The sequence below is a fragment of the Lynx rufus genome, unplaced genomic scaffold (assembly GCF_022079265.1).
Source record: "Lynx rufus isolate CCGP_SWC_20201006 ecotype Redwood Valley unplaced genomic scaffold, mLynRuf1.p SCAF_6, whole genome shotgun sequence".
Classification (NCBI taxonomy): domain Eukaryota; kingdom Metazoa; phylum Chordata; class Mammalia; order Carnivora; family Felidae; genus Lynx; species Lynx rufus.
The window spans coordinates 131,357,635-131,384,737 of NW_025814878.1; the positions used below are offsets into that span (position 1 = coordinate 131,357,635).

Sequence of the window (27,103 nt, forward strand, 5' to 3'; positions counted from 1 at the left end):
CCGGCATGAAACCAAAATTCCAGAAAGGTTACAGAACACTAAACAAGATAAATACCAAAACATCAACACCCAGGCTTATATTCAAATTTCAGAAAGTCAAAAAAGAAAATCTTGAAATAAACTAAGGGCACAACAAAACAAAACCTCACCTATAAGGAAAAAGGATTAAGAATTACATGATGACTTATTCTCAGAAACCACGCAAGCAAGAAGAGACTGTAGTGACATACCTGAACGCTGAAAGAAAAAAACTATTCCCCTAAAATTCGGTGTCCAGCAAAATTATCCTTAAAAGGTTAAGGACAAATACTTTATTAGACAATCAAAAACTCCCAAGAACTGCCAACAGACTTGCCTTGCCAAAAATATTAAAAGTTCTTCGGAGAGAAGGAAAAAGTATTGGGGAGAAACTCAGATCCACATAAAGAAAGAATCAGGCAAGAAATAAATGAATATATGATAAAACCTTGCATTCTTCGCATTCTGAATTGATTTTAACTGTTGGAAATAAAAACAGCGACAATAAATTGGGTAATTACAGTTTATGGACAAGTGAAATGAGTGAGAGCAGTATTATATGAGATGGGAGGGAGGAAGTGGTTATAATGTAATAAAGAACCTGTACTACCTGTAAAATGGTAAAGTGTTTTTCGAAAATGGACTTATACTCATGAAAATGACTACTGCAAACTCTGAGGCAACTAGGAGAGAAAATGCAATCATAAAAAAATGCTCAATTAAAACCAGAGGAGGAAGAAAGCAGATTTTTCTTTTGAATAAAGGCAACAAGGAACAAATGCAATGAACAGAAGACAAGTACAAATAGCACTGACACTAATCCAGCTACAACAGTCAGTTTCAATGTGAGAGGTCGAAATATATCAATTAAGAAAACTGCCAGTTTGGATAAGAAAACAAGGCCAAAGTATATAGCATCTACAAGAAACCCACATTAAATATACGTACACACATAGATGGAAAGTAAAGGGACAGAGAAAGGCATACCATGCTAATACCAATCAAAAGAAAGCAGGACTAGCTATACGAATTTCAAAGCAGATTTAACAAGGAAAACTATCAGAACTAAAGAGCATTTCATAACAATAAAGAACCAATTCTTGAAGATATAATAACCCTTAATGTTTAGGCACCAGTAACAAAACGTCACAAGATGTATGGCAAAAACTGATGGAACTCCAAGGAAAAATAGTTAAATCCACTATTACAACTAGAGACGGCAACAAACATGCATTAGTAACCGGCAGACACAGAAAAGAAGCAAGCATGTAGTCAAACTCAAAAACATCATCAATCAACTGGTTTTCATTGACATTTATACACAACACTTCATCCATTAACAGCAGAATACCCACTCTTCTCACGCTCACAAGAACATTCACCAAGACAGACCACCTTCTGCTCCAGCAATCGTGCTCCTAGGTATTTTTACCCAAATAAGCTGAAAACTTATGTCCAAACAAAAACCTGCACATGTCGGCAGCTTTGTTCGTAACTGTCAAAAACTGGAAGTAACCAAGATGTCCCTCATTAGGTAAACAGGTAAACGGTGATACATCCGTACAATGGAGTATCATTTAGTGATAGAAAGAAATAACCTATTGAGCCATGAAAAGACATGGAAGAATCTTAAATGCGTGCTAAGTGAAAGAAGTCAGTATGAAACGGCTACATACTGTATGATTCCAATTATAACCCTCGAGAAAAGGTAAAATTATGGAGACAGTAAAAAGATCAGCAGTTGCCGGGAAGTTTGGAGATGGGGGGCAGAGAAGGGAGGGACAAACAGGTGGAACCAGAGGGGATTTTTAGGGCAGTGAAACTATTCTGTAGGATACCGTAAAGGTGGATACAAGATATTATGCATTTGCCAAACCACACAGAACTGTACAACAAAGAGTAAACCCCAATGTAATCTATGGACTGTAGTTAGTAATAACCTATCAATCCTGGTTTGTCAACTAGAACAAAAGTACCACATTCATGCAAAATGTTAATGGGAGAAACCAGGGGAGTGAGGGGTATCAACAGGAATTCTTTGTAGTATCTGCTTAATTTTTCTGTACAAATTTTCTAAATTTCTAAAAATTTCCTAAAACTGGCCAAAAACCCGAAGGTACATTTAGGGAGAAAAACACCATAACCCAATACAAAGGGCAAACAAGTTAGGAGTGATATTCCAACATACATAATATAGAATTATGCTTAACACAGAATGTGCTTAAAAATATTGTGAAAGAAGAAACCTATTTGGAGATACTCTCTGCAGCTGTACTCCTAACAAAGTCCTTCATACTGTGAACGGATGAATACATTGTGGGGCACCCTTACAGTGGAACACTACTCAGTAAGAAAAAGCAACAAAGAATTGGTACAGGCATCAGTGTGGATTAATCTTGAAGGCACTATGCTAAATGAAATCAGTCAGTCCCAAAGATTACATATGACACAATTCCATCCATATTTTTCAAAAAGAAAACCATGAAGGGAGGAGAATGGTTCAGTGGCTCTTAGGAGTTACCAGTGTAGAGAAGATTAGTGACCATTCCCTTTTAGGGAAGAAGTTCAGGGAGTGATGGAATTGTTTTATATCTTGGCTGTGGTAGTGGCTGCAGGACTCCATGAATTTGTCACAACTCAGAGAACTGTACAAACAAAAAAAAGTTTTACTGTACATTAATTAAAAATAAATTTTAAAAAAGGAAGTACTGTAACAAAAAAAATGGGTGATTTGAAAGCCAGCATTCTCCTCCATGGGTAACAATAAAGGACAAGTAATAAATCATTTTACATGCATACATTCCAAATAGGCGGCACACAAGTCCCCATCTCACGCAGGTCCCCCCAGGACCCTGCACGCTGCAACGTGATGGCTGGAGGAAGAGACGGCCCTGTACCTGACAAGTCAGCAAACTGCGGCCAGGCCCTGCTGGACTCCCCAACACCTTACAAAGAAACAAATCCATGTGATTACTGCAAATGCTGCTATAAAAAAATGTAATAAAATGTAAAGATATCAGACAATAATGGAGGAGGAAAGCCTGTTGTGAACCAGTGTGCACATCTGCTGGAACTGTACAGGGATAGTGTTTTCCAAAAGGGCAACTATGGCCCTTTTGAGTGAAACAATTCAACTTTTGGCAGTTCTCAAAAAGACTGGTGAACTGGATGTTTCTGTCATGTGGGCTGGAGTTAGCTTTTAATTTAATCTTAATTAAGATTTAATATTAATTTAATTACAATAATTCATGTAACCACTGCCTTGTTCGAAACCAACAGCAATCTTATCAATGTGATTCTTAACAAAAATCACTGTGATTTCTTAACAAAAGTGTTCATGAATCTCAGGAATAAAGAAAATTTCAAATTACACTAAATGTTAGCTCTTCATTAAGCATTCATCTAGTGGGTATAATGGTAACCAAGCAAATTCCTTGTTTGATGCTGAATTTTAAATTTTCAAATTCTGAATAGTTTTTTCATGTTACTCTAGGTACAAAAGGGATCTTTTGGCCTCACAAGACTTGAAAATTACTTAATATCTTTTGAACTAGAATGTCTTATATCTGTCTGAAGGCATAATGAACATAGTAAAATAAGACTCTTAAGGGCACCTGGGTGGCTGAGATGGTTAAGCATCCAACACTTGATTTCGGCTCAGGTCATGATCTTACAGTCTGTGGGATCAAGCCCCACGTTGGGCTCCACGTTGACAGCATGGATCCTACTTGGGATTCTCTCTCTGCCCCTCCTCCACTTATGCTCACGCTTTCTCTCTCTCAAAACAAATAAACTTAAAAAAAGAAAAACTCTTACTTTAAGAACACCAAAAGAGAGTAATTACTGCTTCAAGATATACTGGTATATCTCCTTCTATACAGAAACTCAGGACACTTATCTGCAACTCACAAGTACCAATCTAAAACATGTGTAAAAGATATGAATATAACATCCATTTCTTCTTTATGTGAAAGAAAACATCTAACTACTTTCAACTGTTAAAAGTAAACTGCAGACATATACCCAACTGGTGACTCATATAGTGCTGTAAAATTAAACCACAAGATTTCATCAAAAGTTGCACATGCTCCCGTGAAAATATTTCAATCAGGTTTTTAAGAAATGCATGCTTCAGGGTTAAAAAAAAACCAAAACCAAAACCAAAACCAAAACCAGACAAACAAAAACAATTACTAACCAAATCAGTTAAAAACTTATAAGAAAGCAAACAAAGAAAAATAAAGCAACTGTCTAGGGAGCTCCGGTCCTGAAAGATTATGAACACATCAGAAATTATGAGGAAAAACATGAAACTTCACTTGGCCACTAAAATAGTCATGCTTTTCACCGTATTCTATATGAGGTCTTGAACATCTTAAGGAGCTTGCTGGCCAAGGAGAAGACGGCAAAGGACTTGGCCCAGGGCACATCTCCCACACACAAACCAGCCAATACCCGGTCTGCGGCCCATCTCGTTATCTCATTTTCACATCAATCCGTCCCCTGACCTAAATCCCCCCAGCGTCAGGCACCAGAAAACTGGAGACCACCAAAACGGCCCAAAGCCCACCAAAATCATTCAAACGAGCCTCTCCTAAACTGTTGCATCGTTTCCCTTGGAAACCCCAAAAAAGGCTCTGGCCTAGGCCTTCCCCTTACTCCTGTCTTCTGCCCCCTGACCACAACCCGGTACTTCTCCTGGGGCCCCTCGTGGCATGTGGGACCTCCCCTCTCTAGGACCTGTGAGTGTCATAAACTTCCTCGCAAGCCTTGTTCTGGTCTCCTCCTGCAGCTGTGACACCTTTACCATCGTATCCAACATGTGCGTTCTTAGAACAGCCACTGCTACTATACGAAGGTAATTCAAGATCATGCGTATCTAAAATATTACAAATTAAGTACTAATCACCAGATGACTATCTGAGAGAATAGGACTGAGGTAAGAAATTTAACTGAAGAAAATGGAAATAATTATCCTTAATATTACTATTCAAACCTAGCGCACCCTGTGACGCAAAATGTTGTTCCAATTCTGATTCTCCACTGACAGCAAAGCAGCTACTGATCTCTCTCTACACTGCACTGCCCTTCCCCCATTCCTCCTAAAGCAGAAGGGTCATGAAAAACAAACTTAACAGGCTCTACTACTTGCCTCTGGAAAGTCCACCATAATATACATCAAACTTCGAGATGCAGATTTCTCCCATTACCTCTAAAAGAGCTATATAAACAATACCTTAAATTAAAGAGTGGCCTTCAAGTATTCACTGATCCTGCCTTTTAAGTAATAATTAAGACAATCAAACTCAATGACCCACAAAAGCAGAATACTCGTTTCAGAGTTCCTCTAATAATTCTTTGTCAAAGAATCTCATCTGTAGTTAGTTAATTACAACAACGAAATGTAACTTGGTTTCCTGACTTTTGAAAGTAGCCTGTCATAGTGTTAAACAGAGAGTAAGGAAAATAATTTATCACATTTTAGGTATAAAAGAGATCTTTTCCCCTCATAGACACTAAATTATGACTCGAATAAAGTGAAATCTTTGGCTAACAAAATCAATTCTTTCTATTGTACTCCATACATAAAATTCTTATTTTTCAGCATGTCCCTACAAAATTGATAGATAAACAATAAATAAACAATAAATAGCAGCAATTCCAAATCAAGCCAATAAGTTAATAAGAAATTGCTTCACATCTGGGGCACTTGGTTGGCTCAGTCAGTAGAGCATGCAACACCTGACCTCAGCGGTTGTGAGTTTGAGCCCCATGTTGGCTGTAGAGATTACTTAAAATCTTTAAAGAAAAAGAAATGGCTTCACATTTCAATCTTATGAACTTTACAGGTACTATCCATTGTACCAAGCGAGGTATACCTACAAAACTACACAGACTGTGGTGTATTTTACGGTTTTTCAGCAATAACATTTCTCTTCACACATGTTAGAACTTAAAATTTACATTGGATCTTTAAGACTTTTTAATAGGAAGTCCCCAATTTTTAATAAACATAAGTAGAATAGTGTTTTTACCTGCATCATGTAAGAATTAGAAGAAAAAAATTACATCAGAAATGAAGACAAACTAAACAGAACATAAGAGTGAACAGTCCCCATAGATAAAGATGGAACAAGAGAACCTGGATGGCTCAGTCGGTTAACCGTCCAACTTCGGCTCAGGTCACGATCTCGCAATTTGTGGGTTCAAGCCCTGCATTGAGTTCCGTGCTGACAGCTTGGAGCCTGGAGCCTCCTTCAGATGCTGTGTCTCCCCCTCTCTCTGCCCTTCCCCAGCTTGTGCTCTCTCTCTCTCAACAATAAACAAAACATCTTTGAAAAAGAAAAAAAAGAAAAAGATGGAACAGAGAAATTTTCTAAATAAACAAAGAAGGAAAGTAAAAGGTTTTGTGAGCAAATGATATAGAAGTCAGGCAAAGAAGATCCAACACACCCTCTTGACTGGTGTCCTTAAAAAAGAAACTTATGTAATGGAACAGGACAAGTACTGAATGAAAATCATCATACACTAAACCTTTCCGAAACGAGAGAGGGCTTGAAATTACTATTTAAGGACATGCAGGAAGGTTAACACCAAGATATATTCAGTACTGGCTCTTCAAAGAAAAATCTTTTGGCCATCCGAGTGGAAGACCAATTTTCTCAAAAGGAAAAAAAGATGGCCTAAGGCTGTGACAATGATGCTGCACATCCAAGATGATGGAGCTCAAGAAAATATAAGCCAGCGATTTTATATCCAGTCAAATCTTCAAATAAAATGAGTGTAATGGTCACAGTTTCGAACCAAAAAGGACTTAAAAATAATATTGTTCCCACGAGCTCTTCCTGAGTTCTCTAGTAAAGAATGATCTTCAGACAACCGGGGGGGAAAAAAAAAAAAAAAACCAAAAACCAAAAACCCCTAAGAGAAGCTTTGGCATAAGGTCTGGTACTGAATTACTAAACACTGAATTTTTAACTAACACTAAAAGATGAGGTAACACAGCTGTGGATGCAAACATATTATGTGCTTTTACAACATGTAGATATAATGAAACTAACAAAATGGAGGAGTCTGCCAAAAAAAAAAGAATGAACTATTGATATACACTGGACTACCTACATGAATCTTAAATGCATCATGCTAACCGAAAACAAAGTCATACTCAAAGGGTAACATTTATAAGACATTCTGGTTTCAAATACAAAAAAATTATAGGCATAGAAAACAGATCAGTGGTTGCCAAAAATTAAGGGTGGGAGGAAGAGTTGATTATAAAGGGGCAGTAAGATGGAATTTAGGGAGGTGAGGAAGAGTTCTGTATCTTGATTATAATGGTTGTTACATGATTTTATGAATTTGTCAAAACTCACAGAACCATATATACCCTTTCCAAAAAGCGGATTTTACTGCATGCAAATCAGTAATAAATTTTTAAATGCCAGAAAACAACAACAAAAGATAGTAGGGAAGAGAGAGGTAAAGTGAAGAAGAGGTTACTGGCTGATTTCATTATTGCTCACAAAAGAGAGTCTCTTTAAAGGAAGGGACTAGAGGTATTAGTATAAAAGTAACTTTCTAAATGTAAAACTACACAATCTTTCCCCCAAAAGAGAGCAATGAAAATAGGTATCATAAAAAACAAAATTCAGAAGTGACAAAAATGTTTCAAGCTTCCTTTCACTCCCATCTCCAGCTAACCACTTCCTCTATCTAGAAGCAACTGCTGTCACCATTTATTTGTGGTATTTGTTCAGAGTGTTCTAAGGCATATTCGGTTATACAGCTGACCCTTGAACAACAAGTGTTTGAACTGCATGGATCCACTTATACATGGATTTTTTATATTACAATACTGTAAATGTATTTTCTCTTCCTTACGATTTTCTTAACATTTCCTTTTCTCTAGTTTCCTTTAGTGCATAAATACAACATATAATAGAGATACAAAATATATGTCAATCAACTGTTTATGTTACTGGTAACATATCTGGTCAACAGTAGGCTACTAGTAGTTAAGTTTCTGGGGAGCCAAAAGTTATACACAGAAAAGCAGGGGTAGCAATACTTCTATCAGACAAAACAGACTTTAAAACAAAGACTATGGGGGCGCCTGGGTGGCTCAGTCAGTTAAGCAACTGACTTCGGCTCAGGTCATGATCTCACAGTTCGTGGGTTCAAGCCCCATGTCAGGCTCTGTGCTGACAGCTCAGAGGCTGAAGCCTCTTCAGATTCTGTGTCTCCCTCTCTGTCTGCCCCTCCCCCACTCATGCTCTGTCTCTGTCTCTCAAAAATCAATAAACATTAAAAAAATAATAAAAAAATAAAACGAAGACTGTGGTAAGTGACAAAGAAGGATACTACTTATTAAAAATGGTATCAATCCAATAAGAGGATGTTAACAATTGTAAATATCTATGCACCCAACATTGAAGCACCTAAATACATAAAGCAAATGTTAACAGAATAAAAAGGGTGAAATGGACAATAGTCCACTTTAACACCCCACTTACACTAAAAGATCATCCAGACAGAAAATCAGTAAGAAAACAGTGTCTTTGAGTAACACATTGACTAGGATGGACTTAGATATATACAGAACCTTCCATCCAAACACAACAAAATACACATTCTTTTCAAGTACACATCGAACATTCTCCAGGATAAAGCCCATGGTAGGCCACAAAACAGTCTCTATAAATTTAAGAATACTGAAATCATATTATGCATCTTTTCCAACCATGGCAGTATGAAACCAGAAATCAATCACAAGGAAAACACTGGAAAATACACAAACACATGGGGGCTAAATAACATGCTACTAAACAACAAATGGGTCAACAAAGAAACCAGAGAAGCAATAAAAAACATACATGGAGACACGTGAAACAAAAATGGGAACCCAAAAGACCAAAATCTCTGGGACACAGCAAAAGCAATTCAAAGAGGGAAATTTATAGTGATACTGGCCGACCTTAAGAAACAAACAAAAAAAAATCTCAACCTAACCTTACACCCAAAGGAACTAGAAAAAGAACAAAGCCCGAAGTTAGTATAACAAAGGAAGTAATAAAGATCAGAAGAGCAGAAATAAAATACACACACACACACACACACACACACGCGCGCACACTAGAAAAGATCAAAGAAACCAAGAGCTGGTTCTCTGAAAAGAAAAACAAAATTGATAAACTTCCAGGCAGTCTCATCAAGAAAAAGAGGAAGGAATCAAATAAAATCAGAAATGAAAGAGAAGTAACAACCAACACTACAGAAATATAAAGGATTATTAAGAGAGTACTGCAAAAAACAATATGCCAACAAACTGGACAACCTATAAAAAAAATCAATCAATTCCTAGAAACATACCATCTTCCAAAACTGAATCAGGAAGAAACAAAATCTGAACAGAGTAGTTACTGGTAACAAAATTAAATCAGTAATCAAAAAACCCTCGGCAAACCAAAGTCCAAGACCAGATGGATTCATAGGTGAATTCTACAAAACATTTAAAGAATTGGTGCCTATTTTCCTCAAACTATCCCAAAACCTAGAAGAGGAAGGAAAGTTTCCAAATACGTTCTACACGGCCAGCATTACTCTGATACCAAAGACCAGACAAAGATACTACCAAAAAAAGAAAACTACAGGCCAATATCCCCGATGAACACAGATGCCAATTTCCTCAACAAAGTATCAGCAAGCCACATTTAGCAGTGCATTAAAGGGATCGTTCGCCATGATCAAGTGGGATTCATGCCAGGGATGCAACAAAGATGGCTCAACATACACAAGCCAACGTGACACACGACATTGACAAGAGAAAGGACGCAAATCATATGATCCTCTCAATAAAAGCAGAAAAAGTACCTGACACAATTCAACGTGTTTATGGTAAGAACTGTCAACAAAGTGAGTTTAGAGAGAGGATATACCAACATAATAAAGACCATATACGAAAAACCCAGAGCTAACATCATTTTCAATGGTGAAAAACTGAGTACTTTTCTGTAAGATCAAGAACAAGACAAACATGTCCAGTGTAGCCACGTTTATTCAACACAGTCCTGGAAGACCTGGTCAAAGCAATCACACACAAAAAAATAAAAAATAAAAGGCATCCAAATTAGCAAGAAAGAAGTTATACTGTCACTATTTGCAGATGACATGACACTAATACATAGAAAAACCCTAAAAACTCTAAGAATTGAGTAAAGTTGAAGGATACAACATTAACACACAGCAATCGGTTGTCTCTAGACACTAATAAAAAAGTAACAGAGAGGGGCGCCTGGGTGGCGCAGTCGGTTAAGCGTCCGACTTCAGCCAGGTCACGATCTCGTGGTCCGTGAGTTCGAGCCCCGCGTCAGGCTCTGGGCTGATGGCTCGGAGCCAGGAGCCTGTTTCCGATTCTGTGTCTCCCTCTCTCTCTGCCCCTCCCCCGTTCATGCTCTGTCTCTCTGTCCCAAAAATAAATAAAAAACGTTGAAAAAAAAAATTAAAAAAAAAAAAGTAACAGAGAAATAAGAAAATTCAAATTACAAGTGTATCAAAAAATAAAATATCTAGGAATAAACTTAACCAAAGAAGTGAAAGACCTATACTCTTGAAAACTCTAAAACACTGATGAAAGAAAGATGATACAAACAAATGGAAAGACAGCTCGTGCTCATGGACTCAAAGAACTAATATTGTTAAAATGTCCACACTACCCAAAGCAATCTGTAGATTCAATGTAATCTCTATCAAAATACCAACAGCAATTTCACACAAGTAAAGAGTACTAAAATTTGTATGGAACTACAAAAGACCCTAAATAGTCAAAGCAATGTTGAGAAAGAAGGACAAAGCTAGAGGTATCGTAATCCCAGATTTCAAGACATACTACAAAAGATAGTAATCAAAACAGTATGGTGGCACAAAAACAGACACAAGATAATGAAACAGAATACAGGGTTCAGAAACAAACTCATGTTTATATTGTCAATTAATCTATGACAAAGGAGGCAAGAATATACGATGGGGAAAAATAGTTTCTCCATTAAATGGTGCTGGGAAAACTGGACACCTACGTGCAAAAGAATGAAAGTGGACCACTTTCTAATACCAAGAAGTAAAATAAATTCAAAATGGGTTAAGACCTAAATGCAAGACCTGAAACCTTAACACTCCTAGAAGAAAACAGAGGCAAAAATCTCTGACATTGGCCTTAGCAACATTTTCTAGACAGGTCTCCTCAGACAAGGGAAACAAAAGCAAAATTAAACTGTTGGGACTACACTAAACTAAAAGGCTTTTGCATAGTAAAGAAAACCACCAACAGAATCAAAGGGCAATCTACTGAGTGGGAGAAGATATCTGTAAATAATGTATCTGATAAGAGGTTAATATTCAAAAAATATATATAAGGAACTTATACAACTCACCGGTGGGGGTGGGGGTGGGGGTGGGGGTAACAATCCAATTAAAAACTGGGCAGAGGACCTAAACAGCCATTATTCCAAAGAAGACCTACAGATGTCCCAACAGATACAAGAAAAGATGCTCAACAACACTCATCAGGGAAACGCACGCCAAAACCACAATAAGATATCATTTTACACCTGTCCAAATGGCTAAAACCAAAAAGACATAACAGGTACTGGTGAGGATGCAGATAAAATGGAACCCTCATACACTGTTGGTGGGAATGCAAATTGGTACAGACACTGTGGAAAACAGTATGGAGGTTCCTCAAAAAATTAAAAACAGAAATACCATGTGATCCAATAATCCCAGTTATGGATGGATATTTACCAAAGAAAACAAAAACACTAATTCAAATAGATGCATGCACCCATATGTTAACTGCAGCATTATTCACATGGACCAAGATACCAAAGCAACCTAAATGTCCGCTGGCAGATGAACGGGCAAAGAAAATATGATACACACACACGGAATGGATACAACAGTGGAATATTACTCAGCCATTTAAAAAAAAAATGAGACCTTGCCGTTTGGCAACATGGGTGAACCTAGCAGGTATTGTGCTAAGTGAAATAAGCCAAAGACAAATACTCTTTCATTTATATGTAGAATCTAAAAAACAAAACAAAACAGACAAAAAAAAGCAAATGAACACACAAACAAAAAGCAGAAACAGACCCATAAATACAGAGGAAAAAACTGATGGGTGCCAGAGGGCAGAGGGGCAGAGGGATGGGCAAAATGAGTGAAGAAGATTGGGAGATACAGCCTTCCAGTTACATAAGCCACCGGGATGAAAGGTAAGAAATAGGGAATAGAGTCAATGTTGCAATAGCATTGCTGGGTGAAAGAAGGTAGCTAGGCTTGTGGGGGCACAGCAAAAGGTACAGAGTCTACACCTGAAACTAACATAACAGGAGTCAAGTATACATCCAAGAAAAAAAAAAAAAAAAAAAAAGATGTCATCTCCAAATGTATCAAACATTCCAGGCGAAAAGTAACTTTTGATCAGGTAAAAAACAAACAAAAAACCCCAAAATTATGTATTTGCAACTGCATGGAGAGTTAGCAGCCCTAGTGCCCTGTACTGTTCAAGGGTCAAATGTATTTTCAAAAGAAATAATGGAAAGGTAAACCAAGAACTAATAAAAATGATTACTTGCAGGCATGGGGAAGATGACCCATTAAAATGAAACTTCTGTGATGTACCTTCCTGTACAGTTTTAATTTTGGAACAATGCAAATGTTTAAATGTTTTACATAATTACAGAAAACAAAAAGAAAGAAACCCCTAAAAACCTAAAAAACTTAAATAAATGAAACTAATAATGTCAAGTTAGTTGTAGTAACACAAAGAAAAGAGTTACTTCAAGGGACTTTAGAGCGCAGTATTTTGAATATCTATCCCTAGTAGGATATATTCTAAAAAACAAACAAACAACTAAAAACACATCATAGAGTAATATTCTTTTTAGTAACGATACTGGTATTTTAATTTAGAAATATATAGCTATGGGGGCGCCTGGGTGGCTCAGTCGGTTAAGTGTCCCACTTCAGCTCAGGTCATGATCTCACGGTTCGTGAGTTTGAGCTCCATGTCCGGCTCTGCTCTGTTCTGTTCACTCAGATCCTGGAGCCTGCTTCAGATTCTGTGTATCTCCCTCTGCTCCTCGCAGATTCTGTGTACCCCTCTCCCTCTGCTCCTCGCCCGCGTGCACTCTCTCTCAAAAATAAACATTAAGGGGCGCCTGGGTGGTGCAGTCGGTTGAGCGTCCGACTTCAGCCAGGTCACGATCTCGTGGTCCGTGAGTTCGAGCCCCGCGTCAGGCTCTGGGCTGATGGCTCGGAGCCTGGAGCCTGTTTCCGATTCTGTGTCTCCCTCTCTCTCTGCCCCTCCCCCGTTCATGCTCTGTTTCTCTCTGTCCCAAAAATAAACATTGAAAAAAAAAATTTTTTAATAAAAAAAATTAAAAAAATAAACATTAAAAAAAATTAAAAAGAAATATATAGCTATGTTGTAGTATGAAACAAATGAAAAAAATGTCAGTAACGTAGGAAGCAAAGATTTTCAGATTAAGAAAAAAGAGATACAAGTATAAAATTAGAAAATGCAGGTAAAACTGATCTGAAAACTGCAATTTACTGTGAAATGCACTAAATAAGACAGACTGATGATGGCTAGACAGACCTGTGATAAAGCAAATGCATCAGTCCCAACCCTAAAATCTAGGTGCTGTGTACACGGGTATTCCCTGAACTCTTGCGTGTGTGTGAAAACGTTGGGGAAGAAAACGCTTAGAACGCGTGCTGTCTGAATCACCAAGACTGGGATGAAGCTCAACTTTTAACCAGCCCAGGCTTCCATCCGAGAACAAGGACTGCTCTGTAATCACTTCAAACACTTCGACCGCTCCTCCTCAACAACCCATCCGAACCGCCAGGTCAGCCACAAAGAGGCAAAAGGTCTAGAACCAACAGACCACTTTCTCCTTATTTTGAAATGCGTTTAATTTCACCTAAATGATTCTACCTGTCAGCGAACAGCAAGCACGCTATCTGAGGTCACCATAAACAAACTGGTTACAAACCGGTTTTCTCGTTCTGAAAAAGTGAAGTACGACCTCAAGTAAGATCTTCATTATGACAAAGCTATGCAACCTTACAGTTATATTGAAAGATTATGGGTATTTTCAAGACATTCTTAGAGAGAGGTTTTCTCTCTGAATTTTTCATTAAACTCATCCTAATGTGAAAATGTAAGTAGTGGTACACACAAGAATAATGTTATTTCATTATTCAAATACATCCTAAGTCTTTTTTTTAGAGTAATGTTAAAATTTGTTTGAATAGAGACAAAAAGTCCTGGAGAACACCACAAAATGTCAACTGCACTTTAGTATGTATGGGTGGTGGGACTGCAGATCCTTTTTAAAATAGTTATGCTGTTTTCTACTTCACAGAATTTGTCTGACTCTTTTACATTAAGAATGTGTTACCTTATACCTCAAAAAAAAAAAGAAAAAAGTCTTGAAAAAATCCATATGCATTTGCTGGGTATAAAATAACTGATGGGAGTAGGGGGTAAGGACGATTTGAGATTCATTACACTGAAGATAGTAACTCAAGAATAATTTGAGATGGGGCCCCTGGGTGACTCAGTCAGTTAAGCGTCTGACTTCGGCTCAGGTCATGATCTCACGGTTCATGGGTTCAAGCCCCGCATCAGGCTCTGTGCTAACAACTCAGGACCTGCAGCCTGCTTCGGATTCTGTGTCTCCCTCTCTCTCTGCCCCTCCCCTGCTTGCATTCTGTCTCTCTCTCTAAAATATATAAACCAAATATATAAACCAAATTTATAAACCAAATATATAAACCAAATATATAAATATATAGATATAAAATATATAAACCAAATATATAAACCAAAATTAAAAAAACCAAAACGAGTAATTTGAGAAACACAATGGTGCTGTATCTCTAGGTCACTTTTCCCATATTCCCCAGGTCCTTTGTTAAACACTGTCCTCCCCACCACAAACACAGCTCCCAAAATCTCTGATCCTTTCACAAGGCAGGTAAAATCACTCCATCCATTCTAAATACATACCTACCCTCTGCACAAGGCAGAGCTGGGGGGATATGGAAGAAAAGACATCCCTATCTACCTCCACTTGGTCAACATACTCCTCCAGCACCGATTTTGTGGAGAATACAGGAGTGAGCAGAACGGACCCCAAATCCCTTCTGCTTTCTCTTCATGGAAGTTGTTCTTCACTGCTACATCCAACCTGCCTCTTTAGCAATTCCAGCTCAGAAATCCTACCAAATTTCTTCTTAAACCTCACTATAGACAGCAATCTATACATCTCTTTAATTTTGTTGGAGTTTATCAGTTCCTTACTCATTTCATTTCTTCACTACCCAGCATGAACTAAAACTGGCTTATTTTAGTTTAGTTTAGTTTAGGTAGGCTCCATGCCCAATGTGGGGCCTGAACTCTCAACTCTGAGATCAAGAGTCACATGCTCCAACTGAGCCAGTCAGGTACCCCTAAAACTGGCTGTTTAATTATTCCCTCACCAGTAACCACAATCTACTGCAACTATTCTTCCAATTCACCTAATCATTTCCCAATCTGCATCAATCATGCAATTCAACTTTCCTCCCTAATCAGCTAAGAACATAGAGGAAAACGGTAGTGAGTATGTAAACTGCTGTCACAACAAATTCCTGGTTTTATTATTATTTTTTAATGTTTATTTGTGAGAGAGAGAGCGTGCGCACACAAGCAGGGGAGGCGCAGAGAGAGGGAGATACAGAATTCAAAGCAGGCTCTAGGCTCTGAGCTGTCAGCACACAGCCCAACGCAGGGCTCGAACCCACAGAACTGTGAAATGAAATGAGCCAAAGTCAGATGCTTAACCAACAGAGCAACCCAGGCGCCCCACAAATTCCTGGTTTTAAATCTCAAGAGTTCCTCAATACGTTTACTTTTCTGATCAGTGACTGTTTACTGATAAGTATGTGGGGGGACAACACATAGACAAAAAGTCTGTGCTCTCATGGAGCAGACACTCTCACAGGGAAGACAGACCTTAAAAAAACAATTATAAACATGACAAAATGCTAGGAAGAAGCAGCACAAAGTGCCATGAGAACAGGCAACAGGAGCCTAACCTAGTGGGGAGGAAGAAAGGCTGTCAAGAAAGGCTTCCCAAAGTAGAGATATATACGTTCCAATCAATTTCAAATTCCATCCCATGTTCCTAATTTATTTAAAACCCCCAACTCCATCCACTTAGCAAAGGAATTCACTCCCTCGATCCTTCTTTGGACTCAGCAGGGACTCCTCCTCATCAACTGATTTCTATAACTAAGTCTCTCCCACCTAAAAGGGAGCTGGACTCCTCTTCCTGGAGAGTCATTTGGCTACTGTATCACAAGTCTCAAAAATGTGTGTATCTTTTCCTTTGGTCCAATAATTCTACTTCAAGAAATCCTTCCCTAGGAAACAGAGATAGATTTCATGCTTAAAAATTATTTATAACAGTCAAAGGAGTTCACTAAAATAACAAGAGAACAGCTACAGATGTGCCTTAATATAGGTATGACAAACTACGTTGCAGCCAAAAAGTAAAGGAAAAAGAAAAAAGATGTTCAGGGCTTTTAATCTTATAGGAAAATGCTTGTCACTGTGTAAAAAATATGTAATAATAAATACAAACAAGTAAGCCAATAAAACAGGACACAAAAATCTGTAAGTAGAGAATAATCGTATTTATAATATGAGAGAGCATTATCTAAAAAAAACCAGAAGGAAACAAGTTGGATTGTTAATAGCAATTATACAAGATTATAATTTTCTTCCTCATTTTTCTTCTGTGCTCTCTGAATCTTTCAATTAGCTGCGTATTACTTTGCTGAATGGAGACAGGATGGTTTCCCACAACAGTGAGACAGCCCTGGAGTCTGCAGGCTCCGTGGTTTCCGTTCCCCACCTCCGGAACTCGGAGCTCTGACCTACTGCGCCCGCCTCTGTCCTGACTTCAAGGAAACTGTTTCAAGCCAGTGGACACTTCAGTTCTCCTTTTTACGGACTTTCTTGGCTTCTGACACAATACGGTCTCCCATCTCCCTTCTCTCTGACCATTCCTTCCTAGACTCTTTCCTCCCGTATATATGAGATATATATATATAAACATATATATATCCAAGAAACGTGGCGTTTCAAGCGTCCATCGCCAGCCTTTCTTTACGCCACGTACGTGGGTGATCAATCACATCGATCCCTACGGCTTTAACAACGTACATTCTGAGGACTCCAGAATCCACCCGTAGCTCTGCTCTCCCTCGGAAAAACCCACCGCTTTACCGTTAGTCATCTGGCTGGCCCACAGCAGTTCAGACGCTGCTCCAATCTGCAACCTGAAAGCTCAGCTTCCCTCCGGTATTTATTTTGTTTAGTCACCAGAAACCTGGAAGGTGTCCTCAACTCTCTCTCTCTCTCTCTCTCAAAACCCACCCTTGCCACCTCCTTCTCTCAGTTAAGGTTGTTTTTGTTTTTTCCGTGTCCTAATAGCTAACCACATCTGTCTAGGTTCTCACCAACTCCAGGACAGATTCCAGGACAGATTAAGCCCTCGATTTAAAATCACAATAGCCCAAATGGTCCCGTCCATATCAGTCTCAGATCTCCTCTCTGTATCACCATCAGAGTAACCTCCGTAAAATGCAAAGCCAAGCGCTATCATTCCCTTGCTTAAAACTAGCACCTAAATGACCAAGGGCCACGCACATAAGCACTGGAAGTCCATGTGAGGTCACCTCTGCACACATCCTCCCACAAAACCTGGGGCTGCTCTTTCTCCACCAGCGACAGCAGCAACAAGCATGTGCACCAGGCACTCTAGTAAGTGTTTTCAAAGAATCACTAATCCTCTGAGGCTGGCACTCTTATTTCCATTTTACAGATGAGGCAACAGAGTTCATCCAAAAGTACATGCGCAGACCCAACATTCGAATCTCCGTCTGTCCGATCCCAAAGTATACTGTACTTCTTGGCAAAAGTCACTTATCAGCTTCTAAAACAGCTATTCATCTTTTTTTTTTTTTAATATTATTTATTTTTGAGAGAGAAAGAGAGTAAGTGGGGAGGGGCAAAGAGAGAGGCGGACAGAGGATCTGAAGGAGGCTCTGTGCGGACAACAGAGAACCCGAGTGGGGCTCAAACTCAGGAACTGTGAGATCATGACCTGAGCCGAAGTCAGACGTTCAACCGACTAAGCCACCCAAGCCCCCCATAAAACAGCTATGTCTTTAAAAGCTCTGCTCATAGACTTGGCAGGGGTGGACGGGGGGAATCTCCAGACAATTAGTCTAAGGAGGGTAAATGAGGGCTAAGGGACAGTGAGAGACTTAGATTTAACCTTCCTCTTCCGTAACTATAAGCAAGCTTTCTATAGTGGCTCCCCACCCTATCCTCTGATAGAGTTGGTCACTTCCTCCATTACTACATATATTTTATACTATATTTAACAACTCACTGACCTGTCCGTGTCCCTTCTTACCTGCGAACCTCTGGAGGGCAGGGACGCCGTTCGTCTTTATAAACCCCAGGTTCCTAGCACATAAATACGCCAAAAATTAAACCACCACCTGTCCCTCTATTTTTTTCCATGTTTATTTTTGAGAGAGATCGCGAGCGGGTGTGTGGGAGAGATGGGGGGGGGGGCGGGGGACAGAGGATCCAAAGCGGGCTGTGCCCTGATAGCAGCAAGCCTGATACAGGGCTCAAACTCACGAACCGTGAGATCACAACCTGAGCTGAAGTGGGATGCTCAGCTATCTGAGCCACCCAGGCGCCCCCCTCCATTGTTTTTTTTAAAGCGCTAACATAATCCATCCCAAGGCACCGGCCTCATAACCGAACTCCAACCGTAGCCACCTTTCACGCTGCCACCGCACACCATATCCAACGTACCCCACCCAGTTAGCACTGCCTTTCGAAACAGTATCGCTATCACTGCCCTACTAAAAAGACTCCAGGCTCCCTACTACCTTCCACGTGAGAACTGTCCTCAGTGCTCTCTAGAGCAGTGCTCTCTATTGCCATTTTCACTTCTGGGAACTCTTCCCTATAATCCCTTAAGTCTCCAGCAATACTGAGCCACATACCTTGGCCAAAGATACCATACGGCTCCACTCCTCCAATGAAACTAGTCCCGCCACTATCACAGTCGGGAGTATTTTCCCCCAAAAGAGCGTCTTCAATTCTTACTCATTTTGTAAAGCCTATCCACACTACCTTCTTTACAAATCTGTCTCCTTGAGCTAGAATTAATCACTCTCTCCTCAGTTCTCCCATATACTCTCTTGCTCTTCAAGTGAGTAGTGTATCTTAATTCAGAGTGATCTGTATATGTCTGCCGCTTCCCCTGCCCCACTGTACTCTCCAATGAATTTACTATTCTTTGAGGGCAAGGACCCACATTTAGTTCACTCAGCGTCCTCTAGAAACTATGGACAAGACAGAGATGAATAAAATAATTTCATTTTTATATTCAGCCGCTGACAATGCCTGACACATCACATGTCACACATGGTCAATATATATTTGCTAAGTTAATAAATATGTCACTTGATGCCTTTGTTCACTTTTTCCATCTGTGTTTCCATTTGCTGCTTATCACCCATCGAAAACAGAAGGAAAGACTTTTTAAAGCCGTTTAAAACTAAATGGGAAGAGAGGACTTATTTCTTTTCCTCACTCCCAAGAAATAACCCAGAAAGTCAAAGAGCACAGAAGGAACACTCTAAGGACTGCACTTTCTTATCAGCAGAAGAATTTAGGAACAGAACAGAGACTGGATTACCTGCTGGCTTCTCTTGAACCACTGGCAGAATGGCATCAATATTTCGTTTGAAAAGCTAAAAATACCACTCATAATAAATTATAATTCTACAAATACTCAAATAAAAAATGGATCACTTCTCACATTTAAAACTGACTGGATGTTCACTGCCTGTATTAGTATGGATAATCTAAAACTTGAATGAAATTCCTGCACTGAATGTACATTCATGAGACACAGCTTTGAGAAATTCATCTCGAGAGTCAACAATCATTAACAAGACCACAAAGTAAATATATAGCCTTAAATATGTTTAAAAGTTTATTTAAATATATTAAAGTTATATAACTCCTAAAAAAAGCTATGCAGGTGACAGGTGATTTAATCTTTTGTTACAAAATGTATTCAAAATTTATTTTTATTTTTTTTTCAAAATTTATTTTTAAATTAACTACGAAACTCAGGCTCTTGTGTCCCAATAAATAAGCTTATTTTCCTGGACATACACAAAATGTTTAAATGAAAATCTAAGGCAAAAACCAAAATATATTATTTCTTTCACTCAATAAAAGGCTTCCTTCAAGCCTTATTCCTTAGGCAATAAAGTACAAGTAACAATTATCACAGTCATATTCCTAATTTTCCAAGGCAGACCCAGAAATGATGCATATCACATACAAATTAAGAGGTAATTCATACTCAACTCATGCTATGTCATGAGAAAACACGCTGCGTTTATCAATTTATCTTTTTTTTTTTTTTAATTTTTTTTTCAACGTTTTTATTTACTTTTGGGACAGAGAGAGACAGAGCATGAGCGGGGGAGGGGCAGAGAGAGAGGGAGACACAGAATCGGAAACAGGCTCCAGGCTCCGAGCCATCAGCCCAGAGCCCGATGCGGGGCTCGAACTCACGGACTGCGAGATCGCGACCCGGCCGAAGTCGGACGCTCAACCGACTGCGCCACCCAGGCGCCCCTATCAATTTATCTTAAGACAAGGTCTTGGATCTAAATATTTATTTGCCTGCTCTAATCCTGGATAAACACACAGTTTAAAAGAAAATTAAATTTCAAATATAATAAACTCTCAGATGAGCACATATCGCTGCAAATGAAAAGTAACAGCTGCTCTTTCTGGTCCATCTTTACAAAGATGCTGGGATTTTAGGAATTTTTAGTTCTCTTGATACAGTTAAATACATCTCCAGAAAGACACTACTTGCCCAGTTAGCAATACGACTTGCTTTCCTTCATAAAGGAATCATGCTTCCCTGCCAAAAACATGGAGTTAGACCTAGAATTTTGTTCAAAAAGTGCACAGAAAGATAACTAAGATCTGCCCAAAGATACAACAGATCTGTCCAAGAAGAGGAGGTAAGTACTGTTTCTCATTCATTCATATGAATGCTGGCTATAAAGTAGTCACTAGTACTAGAGTGACAGAAACATAAAACATAAAATAGTCCCTTACCCTTGATTCTGCACTTTATACCACTGGTAGGAAGTGAAACAGGATAGATATAATTACAGTCCGACCAAAAGGTAAATGAAGATTATTAAAGGCATAATCCTATTTGGGGGAGGAGAAAGTACCACGAAAAAGGAATCTTTAAACTAGGGTTGGAGAGTAATTAGTTAAGCCGGGCAAATGGTAAAGAGACAAGAGAAGGTGAATGTAAGAAGGAAGGAAAGAGGGGCCCCTGGGTGGCTCAGTGGGTTAAGTGTCTGGTTTAAGCTGAGATCACGATCTCATAGTTCCTGAGTTTGAGCCCCGCGTCAGGCTCTGTGCTGACAGCTCAGGGCCTGGAGTTGCTTCGAATTCTGTCTCCCTCTCTGCCCCTCCCCTGCTCATGCTCTGTCTCTCTCTCTCAAAATTAAGCAAACATTAAAAAAAAAAAATTATGAAAAAAAAAAAAGAAAGGAAGAGTCTGCAGACAGAACTAGAAATATTTGGCCACATGCACAGCAAACTGTGGTACTACACTGCTGTCTACCCAATGCATTTTTCACAGATGCTGATTCTGATTACAAACAGGTCCTTGTCGGGCACCTGGGTGGCCCAGTCAGTTAAGTGTCCGGACTTTGGGTCAGGTCATGATCTCACGGTTCATGAGTTCAAGCCCCACGTACGGCTCTGTGCTGACAGCGTGGAGCCCACTGCAGATCCTCTGTCCCCCCTCTCTCTGGCCCTCCCCCACTCACACTCCCTCTGTCTCTCAAAAGTAAATAAACATTAAAAAAAAACAAACAGTTTGTTCCATCCCTCTTTAGGGTCATTTCACATTGACTCCACTCTGTTTCCTATCCTACTTTCTACTTTCTGGGGCTAATTTCTCCATGCCTAAGCTTGCATTAGGTGGAAATGGAGATTAACTGGATGCCCCAGGTACAGCTTACAGTGCTCAGAAAAGAGATGAGGTAGAAGGACCTTGAATTTAACTGGCGTGAATGACAAAATGAAAACTGCCCTATGAAGCCTTCCACTCAGTTTCGCTGTCATTCAGGATTTTTAAGTGTTGTTTGTAAGTCGTTTCTTAACCACTTCCACAGCGGTTGGCAGATGATGAAAATCAAAATCAAGTAATTTTGGAGTTTGTTAAAGGGGGGGTCAGATAAGAACTCAAGATCCTTTAACAACATTAGTCATTAAGGAAGTGCCAATCAAAACCACAACAAGAAACTACCAGATACCTATTACAACGGCTACAAATTTGAAATAAAAAAAACAAACTGACAATACCAAGTGCTCCTGAGGGCGCAAGGCACCAGGAACTCTCATACACTGCCGCTGGGAACACCAACTAGTACAGCCGCCTTGCAAAAACAACTCGGCAATTTCTCATAAAGTTAAAAGTGCACCTAACACACGGTCCGGCAATCTCACTCCTACATATTTACCCAACTGAAATGAAAACTCAAGTTTGCACAAAAACCTATACATAAATGTTGAGAGCGGCTATATTCCTAATTGCCAAAAACGGCAGCAACCCAGATGTCCTTCAACTGAGAAGTGGATAAGCAAACTGTGGTTGGCTCAACCATACAATCAGCAATAAAAGGACTGCTCTACCAGTATATGCAACAACAGGGATGAATCTCAAATGCACCATACTAAGTGAAAGATGCCAGAATTAGAAGGCTACATACGATGATTCCATTTATATGCCATTCTAGAAAAAGCAAAACGAGAGAGACAGAAGATCAATCAGTGGTTGCCGGGGGGCTGGAAATGGGGAAAAATTGTCTACAAAGGGGTAGGAAGGAATGGTTTTATCACTGATCCTTGAACTATGGTGGCCTTGGAACACCAACCTCCCACCCCCTCCACCCCCCCTGCCGCCACACAGTTGAAAATCCTGTGTAATTTTGACATATCCAAAACTTAACTGTTAACGGCCTGCTGTAGCCTGAAAGCCTTACCGATTGCATAAACAGTTAACACATATTTTGTATGTTGTATATGTATGATACGCTGTATTCTTACAATAAAGTACACTAGAGGAAAGAAAATGTTATTAAGAAAATCCTAAGAGGGAAGAAAAAGAAAATCATAAGAGGGAGCCTGGGTGGCTCAGTCGGTAAAATGTGACTTTAGCTCAGGTCACGAGCTCACGGTTTCCGAGTTTGAGCCGCGCATCGGGCTCCGCGCTGGTGGTGCGCAGCCTGCTTGGGAATCTCTCTTTTCCTTCTGCCCCTCCCCCGCTCATGCTTTCTCTCTCAAATAAACTTAAAAAAAAATCGTTAAGAAAAAGTATATTTACAGTACTATACTGCAGTTATAAAAAATGTCCGCGCATAAACTATACCCATGGGGGTCAAACCTGTGTCATTCAAAGGCCACTTGTATATTGACTGTGGTGGTGGGTACACGACTATCCACACCTGTCAAAATTCACAGACCTGAACACTAAAAATGATCAATTTTACTACATGTAAAAATCACCTAATTTTAAAAAGAGAAGAAAAAAAAATGAATGAGGATCCCGGCAACAAAGAGATGAGACTGAAAAACTACAAAAGGAGTAAAGTCACACCACGAAGGACCCTGCTAAGAAGTTTTAGATTTTATCCTCCAAGCAACAAGTGCACCAAACAATCTCCCAAAGGGGACAGGCACAACTGTGTCTGAAAGAACACTGACAACAGTCACAGACTGAAGTAAGACCGGTGAACCAGCCACCTCGGTAATTTAGGGGACAAACGAAGGAAGCTGACTTAAGGCGGAGGCCGTAGAGATGCACACAGTTAAGAGTCAGGAAGTTCTCAAGTTTCCAGCACGAGTGACACCACTGACCAAGCTAACCTGGAACGTGTGTGGGACACTCACATGCAAACACCGGGTCAGATGTATGGGGCTGGGGCTCGAGGGAAAAAAAAACATGAGGGGCAGCTTTAAAGTTGAGACTCGTCAGGGCACTTGCAGCCATGAAAATATAAGGTCAAGATCACGCAAAGAGACAGAATATGGAGAATGAAAAGGTAAAGAGAAGGGTGCCTGGGTGGGTCAGTCGGTTAGGCGACCGACTTCAGCTCAGGTCGTGATCTCACAGCTCATGAGTTTGAGCCCCGTGTTGGGCCCTGTGCTGACAGCTCAGAGCCTGGAGCCTACTTGGGATTCTGTGTCTCCCCCTTTCTCTGCCCCTCCCCTGCTCCCATTCTGTGTCTCTCTGTCTCTCAATAATAAATAAATGTTTAAAAAACTATAAAAAAAATAAAAAGAAAAGGTAAAGAGAATCCTGGGAATCACTGTGAGCGACACCAGCATTAATGAGGTTGATGGTATAATCTGAAGTAAAAACAGAATTGGCTTACTGAGTATGCAGCAGCCGAGTAAAAAATGATTATAATCATGTGCCTATTTCAATCTGGGGTCTCTCAACCACTTTATCTGTGGCTTCTTGATTTTATCTTTGCCCTGATCACCCTGGGGAAACTGAGGCAGTTAAATAAGAAGTTATCATGAATTCCAAAGTTTCACTTTCGACTTCCCATATTGTTGACAATGAAATTATTCCACAAATAAAGAGGAATAATCTATTAAACATACTTATTTTGTCAGTTAAACACAGAAGAAGCACTAAGAGGTTAAATGATTCACTTCAAATACAGGTCGACTTAGTAAGTTTATCTTGGTAGTCGGACAAATGACTCTGGATGCTTTAAAGGATTTCTGGGCCCCTCCCCCGCTTGTGCTTTCTCTCTCTCTCAAAATAAATAAATACACTTAAAAAAATTGGGGGGGGGGAGGGCGGTGCCTGGGTGGCTAAATAGCTTGAGCGTCTGACTTCAGCTCAGGTCATGATCTCACAGTTCCTGAGTTCAAGCCCAGCATCAGGCTCTGTGCTGACAGCTCAGAGCCTGGAGCCTGCTTCAGATTCTGTCTCCCTCTCTCTCTGCCCCTTCCCTACTCGTGCTCTCTCTCTCTCAAAAATAAACATTAAAAAAAAAAATTCTTTTTTTTTTTTAAAAGGGACCTCTGGTACCACAATGAAGTTATCCGGAAATACCAGAGGATAGATCCAATAATTCAAGGTAATTAGTTCTTAATCAGAGATAGGCACCAAAATTTCCTGCAAAGCTTACTCAGAATGCCCATCTTGCCTAAGCTCTGCTTCTGAAAATAGTGATTTAGGAACTTTTAGGATAAGGCCCAAGCTACTACGTTTCCAATAGTGCCGTAAGTGACTCTAATGTATACACACACAGAACACACTGATCCCAAGTTGAAAAGCAATGCTATCAAAGTTGCCTCCAGGATCTACGTGGAGTTCTCATTTGGAGGCCGTTCCACCACATCCTAATCCCTGCCAATCACCTCCAGCTGAGAACATATAAACATACACTTCCCTGATCTAAACCCAAAAGTTAAACTCCTAACCCCCATAAAATACCTATGAATCACCGTTTGGCCTTGGTTAACTAGCTCTGGGAAGATTTAAATTCTCAACAGAATTCAGACAAAGGCAGTGTAAGGCAAGGCATGGAAAATGAGTCACTGTCTGTCGTTTAATTCCAATTCTCCAACTTAATGACAAACCCACCAGAGAAACTTTGTTATTTCACCAACTCAGGTATTAGCTTCAACCAGTATTTAAACAGAACTAGAACTACATCCAACCTGCTACAGTGGAACGTTCGGGTCCTACTTGACCGATTACCAAAACTTCCAAGATCCCCGTTTCCCAGTTACATCACAATTATTATAAATCAAGGCAAAATAATTATGCAAGAACAGCCAACAGTTCATCCCACCAAAATTTACACTTACCCATCTCTTCCCTTACTGACAATTTTTACTTCAAAATAATAGATCCCACAGGCTGCTGGTATTGGGTGCGTGGCACGAACGGACGCTGCATCTTTGGGGGTTTTACCATGACCTGCATAGGACACAGGAAGGGGGGAGAAAAACACCTCAAATGAGATATTCAACAAAAATCTTAAGCAATTCAGGAAAAATACAGTTTTTAGAACGATATATACGTTTCTGCTCCCATCAGTACATATAAAGACTTAGTGAAACATTTATTATCGCAAATCAATATGCAAAACAGCCCAAGTTAGCCCCGGGACTTTTCACACTATTACTAGATTTAATACACTTTAAGAATCTGAATACATAGAACCTACCAAACTAAATATTTTAGGGTAGACTATATTTTAAGAGAAAAAAAAGGCTGCATTTGAAAAAGATGAAATTTTATTAGATCCAAATTGCATATAATTTATACTATTCCCACTCTTTTGTCAAGTGGTCTATTTTTTAAACCAGAAGCATCTATATCATAAAGTATTATTTTATTTAAATTTTCTTTTTTTTTAATGTTTATTTATTTTTCAGAGACGAGAGAGAGACAGATTGAGAGAGAGACACACAGACAGAACATGAGCAGGGGAGGGGCAGAGAGGGGGGGACACAATCTGAAGCAGGTTCCATGCTCTGAGCTGTCAGCACAGAGCTCGATGCAGGGCTCACACATGGACTGCGAGATCATGACCTGAGCCTAAGTCAGACACTTAACCGACTGAGCCACCCAGGAGCCCCTCACAGAGTATTAGTTTTAAGTGAAGTTTTATATAATTAGATTGGACTTGGCAGAGTAGCTTTCTTATTTGAAGAATTTACAAGTTTTGGGCACCTGGGTGATCTCCTGATTTCAGCTCAGGTCATGATCTCATGGGTCATGAGATGAAGCCCTGTGTGGGGCTCCACACTGAGCGTAGAGAGCCTGCTTGGGATTTTCTCTCTGCCGCTACCTGGCTC

At 39.6% G+C, this 27,103-nt stretch overlaps 1 protein-coding gene across 1 annotated transcript in view; it reads right to left on the reverse strand.

Moving 5' to 3' along the window:
• Positions 1–27,103, reverse strand: part of RANBP9 (RAN binding protein 9) — a 90,916-nt gene that overhangs the window by 49,345 nt on the left and 14,468 nt on the right. Inside the window, exon 2 of the mRNA XM_047102649.1 lies at positions 26,108–26,219. Coding sequence (XP_046958605.1) covers positions 26,108–26,219 — 112 coding nt within the window. The remainder of the gene's footprint in view (positions 1–26,107; positions 26,220–27,103) is intronic.